This window comes from Protopterus annectens, chromosome 2.part1, assembly GCF_019279795.1.
Source record: "Protopterus annectens isolate FY-2018-M chromosome 2.part1, PAN1.0, whole genome shotgun sequence".
NCBI lineage: Eukaryota > Metazoa > Chordata > Ceratodontiformes > Protopteridae > Protopterus > Protopterus annectens.
In genome coordinates this window covers 352,454,813-352,476,837 of record NC_056729.1, presented here as the reverse complement: position 1 = coordinate 352,476,837, position 22,025 = coordinate 352,454,813, and the positions used below count along the sequence as shown (strand labels likewise).

At 40.2% G+C, this 22,025-nt stretch overlaps 1 protein-coding gene across 1 annotated transcript in view; it reads right to left on the bottom strand.

Annotated features, from left to right (window-relative positions):
- The window catches only part of FAM184B (family with sequence similarity 184 member B), a 908,731-nt gene that overhangs the window by 350,943 nt on the left and 535,763 nt on the right, over positions 1-22,025 (bottom strand). Inside the window, exons 12-13 of the mRNA XM_044063450.1 lie at positions 11,848-12,097; positions 10,268-10,370 (exon numbers count right to left, since the gene is read on the bottom strand). Coding sequence (XP_043919385.1) covers positions 10,268-10,370; positions 11,848-12,097 — 353 coding nt within the window. The remainder of the gene's footprint in view (positions 1-10,267; positions 10,371-11,847; positions 12,098-22,025) is intronic.

The window sequence follows — 22,025 nt, the reverse complement described above, 5'->3', positions numbered from 1 at the left end:
ACATATGATAGTTTGCTGTGTGTTTACAGTTTGTGTGTGTTTATGCTTATCAATAGCTCACACACACACACACACACACACACACACACACACACACACACACACACACACACACACATGCACTTTCTTTTGATAGGAACCCAGTTAAAATGAATACATTTTAGTAATTTTGTTTAGTCTGCATTTTCATTTTCTTTAAATTATATGTCTCAAATAATGGATTGTTTGCATTTATTTTCTTGCTGGTTGCACTTCAGTTAGTATCTAGTAATAAAACTTATATCAGCTGTTTGGTTATGGAGTACAGTTAATCACCTCCCCGGAAGAGAACTGAAGTGCACTGTTGCCAAGCTTTTTGCTGTCAAAAGGCAGACAAATACCTGGGGGGGAAGTTGCATCTGATTACATAGCGTGTCTGATCCCAGTCTGCTGCCGATAGTATTTATAAAATTATGTCCAATTAGCAGTGACATTTGGATTATGGCAGCATGTGGCGTGATTTAAGTGTGTCTCTTCATTAGTTTCCCGGAAGCTTAATCTACTTTAAAGTTACACTTTTGTGATGATCAGTGTCCATTGAGAGACTAGAATTTCTGACAGCCTTTATCTGTTACACTGAGTCTGTCCAGCCCATATCTAAAAAATGTCTACTCATAAGAATGATAAGTTTGTTTAAAAACCAGATGCCACCTTCTACACTTAAGCTTCTGATCTTCTTTTCTTCTCAGTTTTCACTTCAGCTTTTACATGGTGGATAATGAGCTAACAGTAGCACTGCAAAGGACATAACACAGGCAAGAACAGAAATGCATTGTGTCTAAATCAGGAAAACAGCTTTACTGGAGAATTCTTCATGCAATTCACTACTGTAGTCTTATTAGTACTAAAGGCATTGTAATACAACATATGCTCCATTATTTACCATCTAAAAACATCACTGAATAAATATATGTATTTTTATTTATTATTTGTTTGTAGTGAAACATAAACATTTGCTCTTTGCTTCTATTTATTAAAGTAATATCTTATGAAGCTCTCAATCGTAATATCTGCAAAATTGTATTACACTGCTATTTAGAAAAAAATGCTAATGTCACTTTCACACCACATGAACTCTAACTTTGCAGTGATAAGGGTACAGTACAAAAGATGTGAGTCTGTACTACAGAGCTGCTTCCAATGTGTACTCTGCATTCATGGGCTTTTCAGTTTATATTCTGCTTATTATAGCAGGGTAGACATACTACTGCCTATAATCTAAAATGCGTTAGAAGAATTACACTCTGCAGAGATTCAGATGGAATTTCAATGCTTCATCTGTAAGCTGTTGCCTGCTGTGAATTATGAATCTGGAATGATCAGTTAAAGTCATTTGCCTAAATGTGCTTAAATTTGAAGAAAATGTGTCTGAAAGTATGGTCCAATGAAAGGGAACTAAAGTTTTTTTTTGTTTGTTTATAGTGTGGAGGCCAAGATGACCTCTTCTTTCAGGTATTAAAAAGGAAGCAAAACACTACAGTGCTTTTTTACAGGGAGCAATACACCTTGCAGCTCACACTTCAGTGGTTGGCCCCCAAACCCACAGAATTCAAATATTGTCCCTCTGAGGTTGCCAGAAAGTCATAGGAAAGAAACACTGACTGTACAAAAGCAGGTATTTCCCCTTCCCATAATCTGTCTCATTGTTTGCTTGTATGAAACAATATAGATTCCTGGTAGATAGGTAGCATACCCCTCAACTGCCCAGATTTTTGCAGAATGTCCAGATTTTTGCCCCATATTTTTGTTTTTCCCTCATAAAAACACTGAAGTTACTAAATAATGACAGATATTTGAGGTTTAGACTTCATATCCTTTAGAAAAATGCATATTAACATAAATCCTGTTATTCTTTCAATTTTCTAAGTTCATGAGAGAAATATTTATAATCTGTTCCTATTTATTTTAGACTTTGTCCAGATTTCTTGCATTAAAAGGTTGAGGTGTGTGTGTGTGTGAGACAGTGAAATGCCCTAGTTAGGGTTAGCAGGTAGTTAGTAATTTGCTTAGACTCAAGCCCTGTACCTTAGCTACAGGAAACAAGAGCCTGAATCCTCTATCCAACTATGCAACTGTTTTGCTTAGCAAATGGTATCACTGTTGTGTGTTTAGAGTGTTAAAGCGGTGTTAGCAGCACAGCAGGTAGCATACTTTTGTTTTGATGCAGAAGGCTGTTGGTTCTATTCCCACAGCATGTAGATGTGTTGGGTTTTAAGAGGGTGGGGTGCTGCAGTCCGGGTCTATATTATGAAAGCGAAAAACCCTATGAGCGAATACCAAAATATCGACCCCTATACCGTGAAACACGAAAATCCCGAATGCACTAAACAGTGAAAAAAAAAATCGAACTGTCACTAGTCGGCCAACACCACCACTACCTATATACTACCTACCCAAATAAAATAAATAAACCACATACATACACTAACCAAACCCTACTTCTAACATAAAGTAAAGCATAAAACCCTACTTCTAACCTGACACTAAACTCCACATACACAACTAACTATGCACTTTCCTTAACCCCTCCCTAACCCTAAGGTCCGTAACTACCGCACATTTCCCCTACGAAAATATACACAAACAAAATAAATAACCTACATACATACATTTAACAAAACCCTACCTCTAACCCTACACTAAATCTAACATACATTACTTATCTAAGCACTTACCTTAACCCACACCCTATCCTAAACTCCATAACTATCCAACACTTACCTTATGCAGCTAATCCACAGACAGACCAACCATGGAAATTCGATATTTCCATTTTCGCAGTTTTCGACTTTTGCTCTAAGTCCACTTCGCGCTATACCGTTTGACATTTAAGTATTCACGCAAACGTCTTTTCACTCTCATAATATAGACCCCCGCAGTCCTGAGTATGTCCTCCTTTGGATAAGATGCATAGTAGCCATGAACCTGTTTTAGTTTGCCATCCATTCCCTATTGCAATAGTACCAGCTTATCATTTTTAATGTAATAGGCAATTTATTCTTCAAGGGCAGCAGGCAGTGAATTTGTAGATGAAATACTTAACTATAAAGTTTTTTTTGCCAGAGGCAACCTTTTCATTAGTTACAGTCAAATCTCTTTAATGTTGAATCATTCATATGATTTTTACTTCTGCAGAGACTGTGCATATTGACTGATATTGGTGGGTTGCAATGACAGAAGTTTGAGTGGCCTTTTATGGTTGAAATGTTCTGTATTGGGCAGTTTTGGCATTATTGGTTCATATGCTTTGTTTCTTTGCTTACTGGCTATAAATTTAAAACATGCTCTAACAAGTGGTGTATTATACAAGATATATAATTTAATTATTATATATTATAATTTAATACAATCAGGAAGGTGAATCAACAACATTTTGCATGCTCCTAAAAATGTGTGCAGTGGGTCCATAATTTTAAAACAGCCCAAAGGTAAACTTAATCTGCCACTGGCCAAATGCATTTTCTTTGAATGTGGGTTTGAATGCTGTTTCATTGAATGAGTTTCAAAGGCACAGAAATTTTAATGCTAAGTCTGTTTTCATTGTGAGATTGTATTGCTTTGTTTAGCAAACGTCTATCAGTGTTTGTGCTGGAAATTTTGAAATAAAAGTTTTAAGTGAAATCCAAATATCTGTAATCATTGTAGAAGTAAAGCAGAAAGCAGAATGTATTCTGAGAGTTTTGAACAGTGTTTATGGCAACTGGGGAGAAATAGCCAAGTAATGGGACACTGGAATGGCTGCGTGGGGGCTGAGGGGGGTTGACCCAAATGCATCATATGCGTACCACCACCTGTTTGTTTACAAAAAAAGCACTGAGTACAAAATAAATATAATTTTACTTTTACATTAATTATACTTTTTAGCAACTACAAACTATGACTGATAATTGTTCTAAGCAATCCTTACAATATGCACATATTGCACATATGCTTTTTCAAATAATGCAGATTAAGTTAACATCAAGGCATTTATGCCAATTTTGTTGAAAGTATTACATAATATTTTTAAATTCATTTACATTATATTTACCTGTGGAATTTGAACCCACAACATCTGAATACACTATTACAATTGATTACAATTGCCTTGAGCTACATAATGAAACACGCATGCTTGATTTTACAGATAAGATATGCATGCTTGATTTGCTACTAATGTATAGAAGAGCAACACTTTTGATAAAATAATAATTTTGTGCTGCATACATACCCCTTGCTACTCTTAGTCTTTCCAAATGTTCAGCATGGGCTTCCCTGTTCACTGCAATCTTCTGGGCAGATGTAAAATAAAAAGGAGAGAAGAAGAGAAGTGCATTATGCATAGCAGTCTTGGTTATATCCAGCTTTCTATATAATTTAAAGCATCTTTATCTGTATACTTACACAACTGTTGGATGTTAGCAGTCCTAAACTCATCCAGCCACTGGTTGAGTCGTGCCTGCTTGCGCCTTGTCAGGTCATTGTAGTGCTGCTTGCGTTGCTCTCCAGTGCATGGAATGCCAATCGCACTGGAAGCAGCCCTGGCAAGACTATTCCAAGCCTCTGATTTAAAGTGAGACCTGGTATGGTTCTCCTGCAATAGCCTATGGCTGTAGTGCTTTACAAGGAGGCCAATGAATATTCTGGACTCCTCTAAACCCCATATTTGAGCTTTAAATTTGGCGCCTTCCTTTTTGCTCCTGCTATGAGCATACAGGTCAAACAGCAAGAGTTAAAGTGTTTTACTGCCAATTCATTTTATTGCATTTAAGGCTAGTGTGCAAACCCGAACCACCATGCCAACCATGTGTGCAATATGTTAAGTGGAGAGCAACAGTGCAAGCCCGAACCACCATGCCAACCATGTTTGCAAGATGTTAAGCGGAGAGCAACAGTGTCAAACAGTGAGGAAGGCAGTTTATGAGATAGGAAGGCTAATGTGGCAGTTGCCATTTGTTTATGGGTTGGTTGCTGCTGTACCTGTTAGTTGATTTAACTTTGCAGACATGCATTGGGTGTATAAATTTGATGACCTGACACATTTTTGTGTGGTTTTACACCCTGATAAAACTAATTAGTACAACGTGGAATTCAAAGATATGTAAGATAGACAAAACGTATTCTTCCATATAGGTGTTGTTTAATCCTTGCCACAGAAGTGCTTGTCAGACATGCTCATTAATTACATGGACATGTGAAAGAGTGAGTGGTTAACCATGTATGTGCGTGACATGAAAGTTCAGAAAATAAATGTTTAATTGTAGAACCATAATTGTACTGACACCAACAGTTAGACATTTTATATATATATATATATATATATATATATATATATGATATCCTGTGTATGCTCAATGCACCTGCTATACATAGTTATTTGTTAAGTGTAATTATTTTTTTATTGTGAACTTTGCATCAGTAATGCAAACCACTGCGCATACAAACAAGTTCCATTTCGTCCACACTATTAACAAGACATATACACTTGTACACTCTCACTAATTTGCATGTGCTACTTACATATTTAGTGCAATGAGTGATCACACAACCATTTATGAATATTTGAACCAATGCAGCTCTGTCTTCTCTTTGTATTGTGTTCATTCTTCTCTTATCTGTGCTGTACTCTCAAACATGCAGTCTATAGGGCATTTTGTATCATCATTAAACTGTATGATAAAATTACATGACAGTAAAATATAGTTTTCAGGAAAAGTGGTAGAGTTTAGCTATTAGTGTACTAAAATGAGAAATGTGTGCTTTTTACTTCCATTTCAAAGCTTGCTACAGTTCTACACTTTGTAAGTGACATACCCACTGCAGGTAAGGTAGCCTGAACTATTGTTGTGTCTTCCTTCTCCCTCACACTAATCATTTACAGTTGCAATCCATTAGCAACTAGCATTTAAATAGTACCTACACTATATTTACAACTACTACACTAAGTCCAATGTTTGGGATTCAGCAATTCTGAGTTCACACCTCATTTTCATCTTCACCATGCTCAGAGGCCTGAATCTACACTATAAAAAGGTAACCATGTAGCTATGGAACTTGAAGGTGAGGAGAGTTGTGTATGTGGAGAATATAGAAGGTTACTATTCATTTTGATTTATCTGCACAGAAAGCTGCTGATCTTGCTAAGGTATGATTGTATTTTTCTAGTACATGCTAGATTTGTTAACATGCCACAAAGAAAATGTTTTATATTTGTATATATATATATATATATATATATATATATATATATATATATATATATATATATATGCATTAGAAAATGGATCTTTATCTCTATGCACTTATAGTTCACTCTTGGCATAGGCATTTTTGGCAGGCATTTTACTTTGTCAAACAGACAGCCCTTATTAACTTTCATCACATGTGTTATTGTTACAATTGGTTATCTTACAATCTTCTTATGTTATTTCAGGGAAATGCAATGTACTATATTGTCAATGACACAGGGGTGTTAGGCTTCTAAGATGGCCCATAGACATCTCCAGGGGAGTGCTGGGCACAGTGACAGGTGACTGGCAATCATATTAATTTGACATTTTTGTTGTAAATGTGTATACATATTTTATGATAGTTGTGTTGAAAGCATTTATAACAATTTAATTATGTGGTATTTCTTGGTTTGTACAAACTGTCATTTGCCTGTTGTTTTGGAGGTGGGGAGCCAAGTACCATTTGTGTGTTGCCACAACAAATGTTGTGTTTCCAGAGGTTTGCTCTTGAAATTGTGTAGTCATCCTGTTCTTTCAGTGGTAAACAATACATTACTCCATTGGTGTTCCTTGTTTTGGACCAAACATTGGTTTGTGTGTGAGTGTAATATGGTACAACCACATAACCTTAAATATTAATAACTGAACCATGTGTCTCTAGTGGTTAATATTGAAAATACAATATGTGTATGTAAGCAATACTTTCATTATGTGATATTTGTGTCAGATCTCTCTCTCTGTTCTATATCACATATGATTATGGCACCCAAGCATACAAATTCATGTAACCCCCCCCTTTCAGTTACTTTGAAAATGACATTATAGTGCAAGCATTCAGGTGCCATGGCGCCTTTTTGTTTGAGAGAGGATGTGGGGATATGGCTGCCAGATACCAGATTTAGAACCAGATATTTAGTGATGTAAATGACAATGGGGGCGTACCAGGACTTACAGTATGATGCATCATAGGGTCACTGATATGATTTCATTAGTCTGAAGGAGAGCATCTGTAGTTTCCATGAACAGCAGGCTATGGGGGGATGGGGGGGGCTGCCACAGAGCCACCACTGAAACCAAATGAAGAGTTCTTGTCCACAGTCAGATATCCAGACAGCTCAGTGGAAGCTGGATGATAACATGTGATTGATGTTTCTGGGAGGACAAGTATATGCCAGGAGGAGCGTCCCGGTAAGTTTACATTTGTCAATTTGTAAGATTTGCTTGTATAGTAAAATATTGTAAGTAACAGCTCATGTGTAGTTTTTATTTTGCATATTTTTGGATGAACCTATTGATAAATTGATGAGTGAATAACACATTTTTGTTCATTACACTTGGGCTTTGGGTGGACATGTCAGCCAAGTTTGAGGTAAAAGTATTGTTAATGGACATAAAGAAAAAATGTGTATTCATGGTCTCCCTGTGTTATTGCAATTGTGATGATTGCATCCTTACCTTGCTTCAATTCTTCCAGGACCATCCTCCCTAGGAAGTGTAGACTCAGCTGTACATGGTAAGGCAAACATTTTTATTTGATTATTGATTACCATTTGTCAGAGATATGCATTTATCCGTATGTGTGAGGTGGGTATTATGAGTGTTTGTATTGTTGTACCATCTGTTATAGTGGCATGAATATTAGTTTTCTTGGCTGTGTTCTTGTAGACACTCACGCACATGTTTCACCTTGAGTGTCCCTACAAACACACACATATAACAGTTACATGGGTCAGTCAGGAGGCTTATAGCTCATTTGGTCTCCATGGCCATTTGATGATTTATCAACATTTCTGTCTGTCTTTCATACTCACACACACTCACTACCTTTTGTGTCAGGCTAGGCCTGCTGCCCCCCTAAACAACACCCTGAGCAAATGATAGTAACTGTGCCATATCCTTGATTTTCTATCTTATGGATTCAGGGATGCAGAAGTCTTTTATCTGATGTGTAAGGTGCATAGCTGACTGAGTGCTTAGTATATATGTGTTTGGGATGCTCTTTTGGAAAGTGTACTGCTTTCTTACAGGTTTTTGTAATGTGTGAATCTTTGATGCTTGAGGCTATTAGTTGATAGAGAACACATCTATTGACATAAGTCATTGCTGTCATTCACTGATATTATCGCTGTAAAAATCACCCACCTTCTACTTAGTTACATTAGCAAGTAACAGTATGCAAGGATATGCCATTCATTTGTGTTCTTAGCCATTTATTTTCCTATTCCAGGTTCAACACTTACCTTGATAGTCCAGCAGTTAGAAAAGTTTTAATTCAAGGCTGATTGTGTGATGCTAGCAGTACACAGCCATTTCATGGGGAAGTAAAGGTTGTGAACATTGACTGGCATCAATGTTACTGTATATATGCGCATAGGATGAAGGTCTCACCCCATAGGTGGTGAGCATGTGTCCTATCCATTGTTGGCCAGGGTGAGGGCATATTGTGCATGCCTATGTGTGCCAACATGCACAGTATCTGGTGGTTCCCCCTCTGACTCCTCACCTGCATGTGGCTGTGGCGACACTGTTAGTGGTGGTGGGATGTATGCCTCTTCCCCTTGACGTTCCTGCTGAAGCTGTTTCTCAGCATAATATTGTGAAGGATGGCACAGACGTTCAAGACAAGTATAGGGAATGTACTGCAGGGCTCCCCAGATGTATCTAGGTTCTGAACTGTGACTTCAGCAGCCCAAACACACACTCTGTGATATTTCCTGTTTGAGCATGTGCCTCATTACAGAGTTCTTTGGTGGGCGGGTGTGCATTTCTGATGGACTTCATCAGCCACAGCTTTAATGCAGACCCTGCATCCCCCAGTAAATGACCAAGTGGGATATCCCCTCTAGAAAACTTCAGATAGAGTTGAGAGTTGTGCCAGATATGAGAATTGTGGTAACTGTCTGAGTTGCCAGCACACACATTCAGGATGATTCCCTTAGTGTCACATATGACCTGGCAGTTAATGGAATGGAAACACTTTCTGTTTATATACACCCTTCCCTTTTTCCTCGGTGGTGCTTTGATTTCAATGTGCATGGAGTCTATAGCACCTAAGACTTCAGGATAGCATGCTACAGGGTACAAATCTTGCATAGTTGTAGCTCTGTCCTTAGTTGTATGGGGGAAATGTATGTTGTCACTGGCATGTTCTAACATAGCATTCAGGAACTGATGTAGGATCCTGGATGCTGATGCCTGTGACATCCCCAGAATATCCCCTGTTGGTCTCTGGAAGGTTCATGTAGCTAATATTCTAAGTGGTACACATACCTTAGTCACCACAGATGCTGGTTCCCCTCAGTTTGCCTTTCTCCTTAGCTGAGGACGACAAGGTTGCAGAGTTCCTGTAGTGTGTCTCTATCCAACCTGTAGCACTCTACAGTTTCCACCTCATGTAGACCATGAAATGTTAAATGGGGTCTAAACACCCTTCTCCTTCTTGGCTGAGGTCTATTAGCAGGAGCAGTAGCAGAGTAGACTTGGGCCTGTTGCACATACACATGTATAAGAGCAACAGCAGCCTCTAACATTATTTCTGTGTACACTAGTTTCATTGGCTGTATTCCAATAGGTTTTGGAATTCGCAAGGAAAACCTGCACTGAGTCTACACAATTGCTTTACAGATCGTTGCATAGCTCCTCCATCTTGGATTGGTTGAATAGCATACAATTCAGCTGTTTATGCAGGGGAACTTCTATGGGCTAGGCTTGTAAAGAATTTGTCTTCAAGAATAAGAACATATTCTTATAATTGCCTGGTTAAACAAGTTTAATCCAAAACAATAAAAAAGCATGTCCTATGTGGACAAACTGATTTAAAAGCTGGGCAAAATCAGAATTCTGTCCACTTTAGACTGAATCAAAGGCTGCAACAAATTCCACTATCCCTAGAAGCTAAGACAAATATGGCATTCCCTGCAGCTGATACAATTTTCCACTCTAGAATTCTGATGCTTGTTCTCTGCCGTCGGCTGATACACAAAATTCTTAGACCTGATGCCAGATATCTCATAACTTACCTTGATAACATCATAATATTGTCCTAAGACTGGGAAAGCCATCTGCTTAAAGTCCAAGCCATTCTGAATGTCTTGTGTTAAGTTGGCTTGACAGCCACCCCAGCTAAATGTAAGTTAGGTATGTCAGAAGCCTGCTGTTTGGGATATATTATAGGCAGAGGGATTGTGAAGTCCCGGGTTGAAAAAGTTGATTTGGTCCAGAACTGGCCTACAACAACTATATAAAAGGCAGTTTAATGCATGTTTACTTTTGAAGAACTGTTACTCTGTCTGTTCTCACGTTTGCTACCATTGCTTGCCCCTGATTGAGCTAACCAAATGTGGGGATCCACTGATAATTCAAAGGACAAATGTAGCTGAATAAGCCTTTAGAAAACTGAAAAATCGACTATCTTGGGGATTTTTTTTGGTATCTCTAACTTCCTGAAACAGTTCCAGGTGCACACTGATGCACCTGACGTGGGCATTGGTGTAGCGTTGTCCCAGATAGTAGAGGCTGAGAAGCATTCCATATGTTATATTAGCAAAAGCTTAGCAATACTGAGAAAAGATACTCAGCAATAGAGATGAAATGTATAAGCAATTAAACGGGCCCTCACCATATACAAATGTTAAGTAGTAGGATGAATGTTCACTTGTATTACAAACCATGTCCATCTTCAGTGACTGTGCAGACAGAAAGGCGATAATGCTAAGTTTTCTTGTTGGTTATCTGGTGCAGTTTACACCCATACTTCATATAGACATTACACTGCTATTAAATTATAATACCATAATGAAAAACATCTATGAAACATCTAGGATCGGTTAGAAGAAAGTAACCAGAAATGTAGAGAAAACTTAATGCCATAAAAATGCAGCTGCTATTCAGAGCATGGAATGCGTTATACAGTAATGCATGTAGCTATACTCTGGTTAATATATAAAAGGAGCGTGTGACTGCATACACACCAGGATGGTTTCTACGGCTTTTCATTGGTAGCCAGGTCCACAGTACACTGTTCAAATATCTCCTCTCTACTGACAGTATGCCTTATGCCCACAGACAGTATACCAGATCAACTGAGAGAAGGCTTCTAGTTGTGTGTTAAGAACACCAGCAAGGGCAGAAAAGATCTTCTATAGTTTACACACAGCTTTAGAATGGAGACCCTGTACCATATTCTTTTGCAAGGTGTTTGAACAAGATCTCATCACTCTGCCAGCACCTTTTCATTGTTTCTGCAATCACTGCATTGCTGTTAAAGTTTGAGGATGTTCATGCCCTCTTGTGCCATCACATTTGCTTCATTGCTTTTACAATGTTGCCAATCATGTTATTTTAGGACTAAGATTTGCAGAATCCTGTTATGCCCACAGCAAATTAACTTTCTGTGACTTCTGCTTCGTGACTTGTGCACGTTTCCTCTTTCTTCCTCCAGTTCATTGTATAATGCTAAGGGGTGTTGTATAAACTTTTACATTTCTTGACGTGCTCACATTTTGTTGTTATATTAAAAATAATGTATAAAATTACTGCCGGCCAACTACCTCGCTGTCATATTTTCCAGTGTCACAAGTAAAAACAATTGCACAATTACTTTAGGTCAGTTTGTGACTTTTTTTCCCCTATACAGACTAAATAAAAGCAAATATTTATCTTTTCATAACAGTAAATGTGATCACTGCTTAGAATCAGAACAATAACAAGAATTCTTTCTACCTGATTTTTCTTCATTTCTCGCAGACTATTCACTTCTGTCTGCAGCTCTTCAATCTGTTTTTTGTGATGCTGGTTGACCTGACTGATCCATGAGGTATGCTGCTGACTTAATTCCAGTTTCATGGACTCTAGTAAATGAAACAGATAAATGACATAAGATGTGCCTGTTTATTTTTCCTTTATCAAAGTGTTCAGATCTAATGTATCAATATTGGTAATAAAATAAGAGTTACAAGTTATAAATCCTTAATTGCTTTGCAAGGGCAGTAGGCATGCATCCCCATAACAGCATACTATAAATTCTGACAATACACACTGAGGATTGTGCAGTACCCTGCAGATAGGGCATGGGTCATTAATGGGGCATCATACAGGGCAGATGGCAGCATGCCATGGTATGCATCGGGCAGTGTCACCTGGACATGCCATGTGATTCTGAGACATGGGTATAATGGTTTAATAAGTGAAAATATGCATTGTCTTACATTTAACCCAATAGCACATCAATTGTGGAGTCCAGAAAAAGCAGAGTTTGGAAGTCCTACCATAACCATCCAAGCTAGAACATCTGGCTGACTACTTGTAAGACTGGAGATGATCAAAATTATTTGATGAAGCATATTGTTCTCAAATATCTTGCAAACACAAATCCCTTGTAAAATCATTTCCCTGCCTTTTGGCCAAGATCAAATAGCACCCATGAACCTATGTACAGTGGATATCTATTTGAATGTGGCCCTATTTTGAACTTTTATTTGTATTTCCTCCCAGATGTGCAGCAGTGCACCAGGCATCAGGCTACACAGAAATAAGTAAGCAATAATGCCCGACAGGGTGTGTTAATGTTTAATTAACACCCACCCAGGAATAGTATGAGGCCTTACTCCACAGATGGAGGGCCTCTACAGCCCTGGAAGGGCATTCATTACACATTAACACACACCCTGGAGGGCTTTATTGCGCTTAGAGAATGGGCACTGTCAAATTGTTCTGTTTTATTTATTTTTTAAGTGCTATATTATTTTTTATATATATTTTTGATGTAAAATAGTTCCTCCGCCTAATGTTTCAAACTTCCTGTAGTATATGTTAATGGTGTTGGAGGAAGCATTTTACATCAAAAATATATAAAAAAAATAATATAGTACTTTTAAAAAAATAAATAAGTAATACGAAACAATTTTACAAACAGCTCATTCTCTCTCTGTCTCTCTCTCTCTTTTTCATACAGTCACTTTCTGCTTTAACAGGCACACATATACATACATACATACATACATACATACATACATACACAGTCTCCTCTGGTTTCATATGCAAATTCACTCATACAAGCATAACTCTCAACCTCTTAGCAGAAAAATTCGGAACAAAGCCAAAAATAATGGGGGACAAAGCCCCCAAAATAGAGACAAATTTTAAATATTGCTCTATAAACTTAAAAAGTACTAGAATAAAAGGTTTTTGTATTACAATGCATTTTCTGAAAGATATAAAGCCTGAAATTCAAATGCCTGTCATTATTTAGTGAAGTCACACCTCACTGATTTCCCACAAAACGTCAGAAAACCACAAAAAATATGAGGCAAAAATCTGGACATTCTGCGAAAATTTGGACAGTTGAGAGCTATGCATGCAAGACCAGTCTCTCTCTCTCTGTCTCTCTCTCTCACACACACACACACACACACACACACACACACACACACACACACACACACTCACACACACACACACACACACACACACACACACACACACACACACACACACACACACACACACACACACATACACACACACAGTCTCCTCTGCTTTCGTTCATGCATTCTCTAACACAAGATCGCTTAATTGCTCTTACTCTCTCGATCTCTAACACACACAGTCTCTTGTGCTTTCATAGGTTCATAGGTTCATAGGTTCGTACTAGGCTATCTGCCCTAGGGCATTTATAAGCCTAGCCAGAGTGTGTGTGGCTTTCACCACCCCTTAGGATGAGAATACTACGCCCTTTTAGGGTTTAGTTTACTGTGCCTCTGTCTAGTAGTGACACAGAGATGACCCCCGGGGTAAACCTACGATCTCCCATCCACTCGTCAAGATTTCTCTTGAATACAGTCAGTGAGGGGCTCTGCCTAACATGGATTGGGATTCTGTTCCAGAGTGTAGGAGCCTCTGGGTTATGAATCTGTCCCTCCAGCACGTCCTATTTATTTCTGTGTTGAGGTTTAAGTCTCTTGCTCTCGTGGCTCTGGTGGATTTGGATTTACTAAGGTGGAGCATGTCCATTAATTCTGGATTGGACATGGCCTTGTACGTCAGGCACAGATCACCTCTGAGTAGGCGGTATGCGACTGAATAGAGCTGGAGTTTTTCAGTCGGGCAGCATATGACATATGTTTAAGACCCTTTATCCTCTTGGTGAGGAACTTTTGGGGTCTTTCCAACTGCTGCAGGTGACGGGTAAGATACATCCCAAATGGGGCATTGTACTCAATCATTGGCCTGATAAGAGAAGAGTACAGGGCACAATGACCTCTCTTGATCTAGATGTGAAACCCTTCATGATAAGGTGGGCAATATAGAAGGTCTTCCTAACCACTTTGGCAATGTGAGTGTCAAATGAGAGGTTACTGTCAACCTGGGTCCCAAGGTCCCTGATTACCTCTTCCAGATTTAATGGATTACCACCTATGTGGTAATTTGTGGGTACCTTGTTTTTCCCAAAGGGTATGACTATACATTTTTGGCATTCAGCTTAAGGCCATGGCTCTGGCACCAATTATCCGCTTCTATGAGGCCTCTCTGAAGGATGTTTGTGTCCGCTGGAGTATCAATTATGGCCCAGTTTGCAGTCATCTGCGAACTTTGTCAGCCACAATCCTCCTATGTTTGCCTGTACCTCGGAAAATAAATGCCGAACAAGAGGGGTCCCAGGACTGAGCCCTGTGGGACACCGCTTGTGACTGGCTTAGAGTCTGACATAGCTCCAGCAACTCTGACCCTGTGGGTTCTGTCCTTGAGCCAGTTTGCAACCCATCTTGTGACATATGGGTTTACATTTAAGCTGGTGAGTTTGTCTATGATGCCCGAGTGGGTATTGTGTCAAAGGCTTTTGCAAGGTCAAGGTAGGCTGTGTGAACTGCCTTACCCTCATCAATGGCCTTAGTGACTGTTTCAAAAAAGTCGATCAAGTTCAAAAGGCAGGATCTGCCTTTGACAAAGCCAAATTGGGTAGGATCCAATGTCTGTAGATCCCCAATGTCTTTGTTTATGAGTTCCATAATGATCCTCTCCATAGCTTTGCAGACCAGACTCGTCAAGCTTATGGGGCGGTAATTTCCAGGGTCCGTAGAAGCACCGCCTTTGTGAAGTGGTACCACTGTCGCCGCTAAGATTAAACAGCCGCCTTATGTGTGGGTTTAGTTCCTCTTGGAGTTCATGTAGCACACAGCCCGGGACACCATCCGGTCCCATTGATGCTGTGTTTTTAGCTTTAGAGAGGGTGGCTCTCACCTGGGCATCTGAGATATTAGGGAGGCTACACTCTGCTGGGATAGTTATTTCTCCTTTTGGGGGGGAGGGGGAGGAGAAATTTGCACTGAACCTGTCTGCCAGAATGTTGGCAATGTCAGTGGGTTCAGTGTATTTTGTATCATTTTGGACTAACTCTGAGCATATCTGGGAGTTTCCACCCAGGTTTCTAACATAGCTAAAGAAGGCCTTGTGATTGTCTTTTGTGTCTTTTGCGATTTTTCTCTCAAAGTTGGCCTTGGATGATTTTATGAGTGATCGTAGTTTTTGCTAGTACTGATCAGAGATGCCTTCCCTTTTAGGGATTTTGCTCTGTCATGTAGTAGCTTCCTCCTCCTGTTGTAGAGTTTGTTTATGGCTGGGGTCCACCAGACCGGGCGCCTGCCTTTGGGGAATGGGTCTTGGTTTTATTTGGGATTGCATGATCCATGCATTCTTGAAGGTGCCCGTAGAAGGCATTTGCAAAGGATTCAGCAGTGTGGGTTGTGGTTTCCACTAGCCCAGGGGCCTTAAAGGATACCATTTCAGTCTTAAGAAGTGTGAAGTTGGCTTTTGAGAAGTTCTTCACTGTGGTCTTTTGTGCAGGGGTGGGGCGGGATGTGGATTTCCAGTGAGATTAATTTATGGTCTGATCTTACCAAAGAGGGATATACTTCCGGTGTGGAGCATTTTGTCCCCATGTTTGTGATGATCAGGTCTAGTATATTGTCTCCTCTTGTGGGAATGGTGACCAGTTGTTCCATTGCATTTGAGTTTATGAATTCTAGGAACCTTTGGGCTAGGGTGTTGGGGCTTGAGTAATGTTCCCAGTCTATGTTTGGGTAGTTGAAGTCTCCCAATATAATGGTATTTGGAGAGACATTCATACTCTCTAGTGTCTTCAGGAAGGCTGTGTGGGGTTCCTGAGTTTGAGAGGGTGGTCTGTAACATGCTACAAACTGTAAGGCAGTTTTGCCTATGGTTAGTTGCACCTGGATGGTCTCCGATGCTTACTAACCTGGAGGTGTGGGTATCTTTGATGAATATGGATACTCCTCCTTTTGTGGTTCGGTCCAAGTTTTGGGGCCGGAAAGCATGATATGAGGTAAAACCTGATAGTGCTGGGGTGCTCTCAGGAGCCTTGAACCAGGTTTCAGTCACTGCACAGACATCGATGTTCTCCATACTGAGAAGGGCTTAGAGGGCGTGCATCTTGAGGTTTAGACTTCTGGCATTGAGCAGCATTACCCTTAGTTTTTTTCCACTTGTGTTTTCTAGGGAGGTAGGTTTGTCCTTTGAGCCTTGTCTAAAAAAGGCACTATGGGGTGGCAAGAGCCTTGGCCAATATCCGGAAGCCCAGGGGTGACAGGTGCAAGCCGTCCCTGGCAGCGTGGCTTGTCAAGCATGTCATCCCAAGCAGACAGACATTGGATCCCCTTAGAATGACACCAGTAATTATGCCAATTGTTAAAACTGATCATTTTGTCTTTGTACTGTGGCATCATTCTTGGTGAGGGTAAGATGCTGCTCAGGGTCAGGGTCATACCGGCCTGGGCTACATAATCAGAGAGCTCCTCTATGTCTCTTTTCATGTAGTCCAGGGAGGTACTTCTCAGGTCATTCACACCGGCATGTACAATGACTGAGTCATATTTGTACTTGTTGTGGAGTGACCTGAGTGCTTGTGTTATGTGGCGGATTCTAGCTCCCGACAGGCAGCTTACTGTGACCCTCTCCTTGTTCAGTCTGGTGGTGTGTCTGACTATGGAGTCACCTATTACAAGTGTGTCTGGCATGTTGTTTGGCCTTAAGGGCTGTGACTGTTTAGCACACTGACTATGTGAACTATGTGTTGCATGTGCTATGTCTTGAGATGGCGGTTGCTTGGGTGTCTGCTTTGGAGTCCTCTGTTGTTTTGGTAGATTTTTAATCAGCGCCTCCGAGTATGTTTTTGTGTGTTTATGTGTTTGGTTTGCAATTGTGATAGTTCTATGTGAGACTGGGTTTGTGGTGTGCGCGGTTACCTTCTCCTCCTGACTGGTCTTGCCAGTACTGAATTGAGGGAGCTCAGCCTCCAGTTTGGCTATATAGTTGCATCTCTCACATATATTTGTATTTGTTGGGAGGAGGAGAGGGTTGTCCGTGTACATGAGGCAATTGTAACATTGCCTCAAGATTCCCAGATTCACCAGCTGAACCGGAGAGGACGCTAGCAACTGACCCTTCGACATGCTAGAAATAGTGAAAAAGATTGCTGTGTAACTGAGTCAGAAAGGACCTATAAGGAAATGGGTACTCAAGGGAATTTAGGTGAATGAAGTACTTTCTTTTGTTTAAGAGTGCTTTACTTGTATAAAGAAATGCTTTAGGAGCAAGTGCTGAGCTTTTCAGATAGAGTATAGGCTGTATAGATTGCAAGTAGAACAGTTCTAAGGGAAAAATTGAAGAGCAGACTTTACGGAGCCAGAAATAGTTTAAACTTGATTAACCGGCGCTGCCCTATGCTGCTCTATGAGCAACTTTGCGCTAATTGGATTTATAGCAGGGGGTTGAAAAGAGCCAGGAATTGACCCAAAATGGCCAATAAACTACAAGTTTCTGGGCTGGAACCAATCCTCTAGGGACAAATAGGTTGCTCAGTGCTCCCCACTCCCACTGGTGAAACAAAGAAGCTTCCTCTTATCCAAATAAGGGTATGGATAGCACAGGAACCAAGACAAAGCCCAGAGATCAGCAAAATCTGAAGACTGGACTATTCTAGTTCAGAAAAGCGGGAAAACAAGGATATTTTTTTGTTTTCTTTCACACATTCACTCACACACGCAGACAGAAACATAAACACACTCATACATATACATACACACACATATACTTTTTTCTGTTTATTATTTTTTTTTAAACTTGCTAAACAGCAAAACTGCTGAGTAGTGAATGTAAAGTAATGGCGGCCATTAGATTTTTTGCAGTATGAGCTCCACAGCAGCTTGATATGCTGCCATTAAGTGGCAGACGCATTTTTCATTACTTGTTACATTAATACACTGTTGGAGAACATTTGTTCTCCAATCAGGGTGCTGATGTACAGTTTGCGCATTCTCTAATCAATAGTACTGCCCTCTGGGTGATGCATACATACTTGGAGATGCTGACATACATTTTTATGTGACACCCTGGCATTCATAAGTTGTAGGAGCACATATACACCACAGGCACTATGGTAGATAAGGAGTAGTTGGCCAACTTAGCCTACATATTTTGCATTTAAAGAGTATACTACATATTATATTCAGTCTATAACCATGTAACTTTTCATTCTTCATAAGAAGGGTCTTGTATTTGTTCACACCTTTTGAAGGTTACTTACTGTGCTGTTCTTTGCTACCTCCTCTTAAAGTCCATTCTCTAAGCTCACTGCTTTTTTATCTTTTATCTTACATTTTGTTAACTAGATAGATTTGCTGGGTTCTTTGGTCTTTTTTCAAAGGGAGCTACTCAGGGTGATACTTACCGTTCCTGAAGGGAATTCTGTGAGAACAGCAGGAAAACATCCACAATCATTTCAGTACTGGAAACCCTTGAAAGGTAGCAAGGAGGCTGACATGTTGAGATGAATATGAAAAATTTAAAACTGCAGTGTGAGTGGCTCAAAAGGTAGCATACTCACATTTGGTTTTGAAAGATAAGAAGGTTGTGGGTTCTACTCCCATTCCAGATATTTGGATTAATTTTCCAATACTGGCACTGTAGTAAGTACAGCATAAGGTGAGGGGTACACTTTCCTGAGTGTACTCTCCTTCAGATGAAATGCAAAACCAGGGCTCCATCTTTGTGAGTTGGCGGTAACTCATCCGGATGTAAAATATCCCATAGCACTTATAAAAAACGTAGGGAAATTTCCCTGGTCTCCTGACCAATTTCCCTATTCAGTGTGAACACCACCTTGGGTCTCCTCTGGAAAGAAGTTGCTGGTCTCATGGGGCTAACTCAGTCAGCAAAGTGCTAATAAATAAACTTTAGTTATTTTATATATTTATTTATTAATAGGTTCATAGGTTCATAGGTGTGTACTAGGCTAATGGCCCTGGAGCCTTTACAAGCCTAGCCCATAGGATTACCCTGGTATCATGCCAACCGACCTTAGTTCCTAGTGCCTCTGTCGAGTAGAGCCACTGGAGTGATCCCTAGGGTGAATTTTCTATTTCCCATCACTCATCAAGATTTTTTTTGAAGAGGGCCAGTGAGGTGCTCTGCTTGACAGGTATAGGAAGTCTATTCCATAGCATGGGCAGTCTCTGGGTTATGAACCTGTCCCTCCAACATGTAATGTCGATTGTGGTAATGAGGTTGAGGTCTCTGGAGCATGTGGTGCAGAGGGATTGGGACTTCTTTAGATGTAGCATCTCTAACACAGCTGGGTCAGACATGGCTTTGTAAGTCAAGCAGAGATCACCTCTAAGTAGGCAATATGAGACAGAAAATAGTTGGGAGTTATTTGGGTCTGTCCATATAGGACAAGTATTTAAGGCCTAGGATCCTGTTCGTGAGGTACTTTTGTGGCCTCTCCAGTTGTTGCAGGTGTCTAGTGTGGTAATGCCAAATGAGGCATTGTACTCGATGATTGGCCTAATGAGGGAAGAGTAGAGGGAGACAATGACCTCTTTCTTCCTGGATGCAAAACCCTTACTAATGAGATGTGCCACATAGAAGGACTTTCTGACCACCGTGGCAACTTGCTGGTCAAAAGAGAGGTTGCTGTCAACCTGTGTTCCCAGATCTCTTATAATGCCTTCTGTGTTCAGTGGACTACCATCAATGTGGTAATTCAAGGGAACTGGGTTTTTCCCAAGGAGGATGACAGCACATTTTTTGACATTGAGCTTAAGGCCATGGTTCTGACACCAGTCGGTGGCCGACAGACTGGTGTCATTGAGGCCTTTCTGTAGGATGTCAACATCACTTGGGGAGTTAATAATAGCTCCCAAATTGCAATTGTCTGTGAACTTTGTCAGCCAGAGTCCCTTCATGTTGGCCTGGACTTCAGAGAAGTAGATACCAAACAGGAGAGGACCCAGGACCGAACCCTGTGGGACTCCACTTGTGACTGGTCAGCAGTCTGACTTGGAGTCAGCTACTTTCACACTGTGGGTTCTATCTGTGAGGCAGTTTGTAACCCACCTAGTGATATAGGGGTTGATGCCAGCTTAGTGAGTTTTTCTATGATTCCTAAGTGGGGAATGGTATCAAAGGCCTTGGCCAGATCAAGGTAGGCTGTATGAACCACCTTGCTTTCATCCACAGCTCTAGTGACTGACTCAAAGAAGTCGACCAAGTGAGCAGGCATGATCTATCCTTCACAAAACCAAACTGTGTAGGGATCCAGAGTTTGGAGATTTCCTATATCCTTGTTTATTAGGTCCATGATGATGCATTCCATAGCTTTGCATATCAGACTCGTCAGGCTAATTGGGCGATAATTCCCGGGGTCTGTAGTCGCTCCTCTTTTGTGGAGAGGGATAACTGTGGCAGTGCGCCATTCGGTAGGGACAAAGCCTGAGGTGAGCCTGTGACTGAACGGGGCACACAGGTGAGGTGCCAGTTCACTCTGTAGATCATGTAGAACACAGTCAGGGATATTGTCAGGTCCCATAGAAGCTATATTCTTGGCCTTGGTCAGTGCTGTTTTAACCTGTGCAGCAGTAATACTGGGTGCCTGGCAATCTACTGGTATTGTGATTGGTCCTTGGGGGGGAGAGGGGTAAAGTTAGCACTGAATCTGTTGGCCAGTATATTGGCAATATCTGTTGGCTCAGTATAGGAGGTACCATTGTGCAGTAGCTCAGAGCAAATTTGGGTATTGCTGTGGAGATTCTTTACATAACTATAGAAGGCCTTGTGGCTGTCTCTACTATCTGCTGCAATTCTGTTTTTATAGCTAGCTTTAGAGGATTTGATGAGGGATCTCAACCTTTTGTTGAGGCTGATAAGAGAGTTTTTCCAGTCTTGGGACCTCGCCTTTTTCCAATTCACATTTGATTACTGTGAAAGTCTGACTGGGTAGGAACCCATTTTCAGAGAAGGCTTGGGGAGAAAAGCTACAAATTATTAAAAAACATTTTAAGAACAACAATTTTACAGTCTTTAAAAATAAAACAAAAAACAACTGCAGTTTAAATAATTATACCAAATTAGACATAATATGAAATATTGGTTAAGAATGGATAGTTATATGATAATGATTTAATAGTTAATAGAGAAATTGTAGCCAGTTTATAGAGAAGTTAAAGTTAAGTTAGTATAATACAAACAGAAATTGCAATATGAAGTGAGAGAAAAGCAGACTTATAGTATATTTAGAGAGAAAGCCAAGGGGGAGAGAAACTGACAGAAGAAAGGTAATGTGTGAAGATGGGAGAATAAGGAGATGTAAGGTATAAATAGGTATCTGTTCACATTTAGGGATATAGTTTATACTGGTGTTGAGCAAGAACAGAGACAGCTTTTGTCTAGGAAGTCTTTCAGAAAGGTTTTGAAGGATGGGAGGGA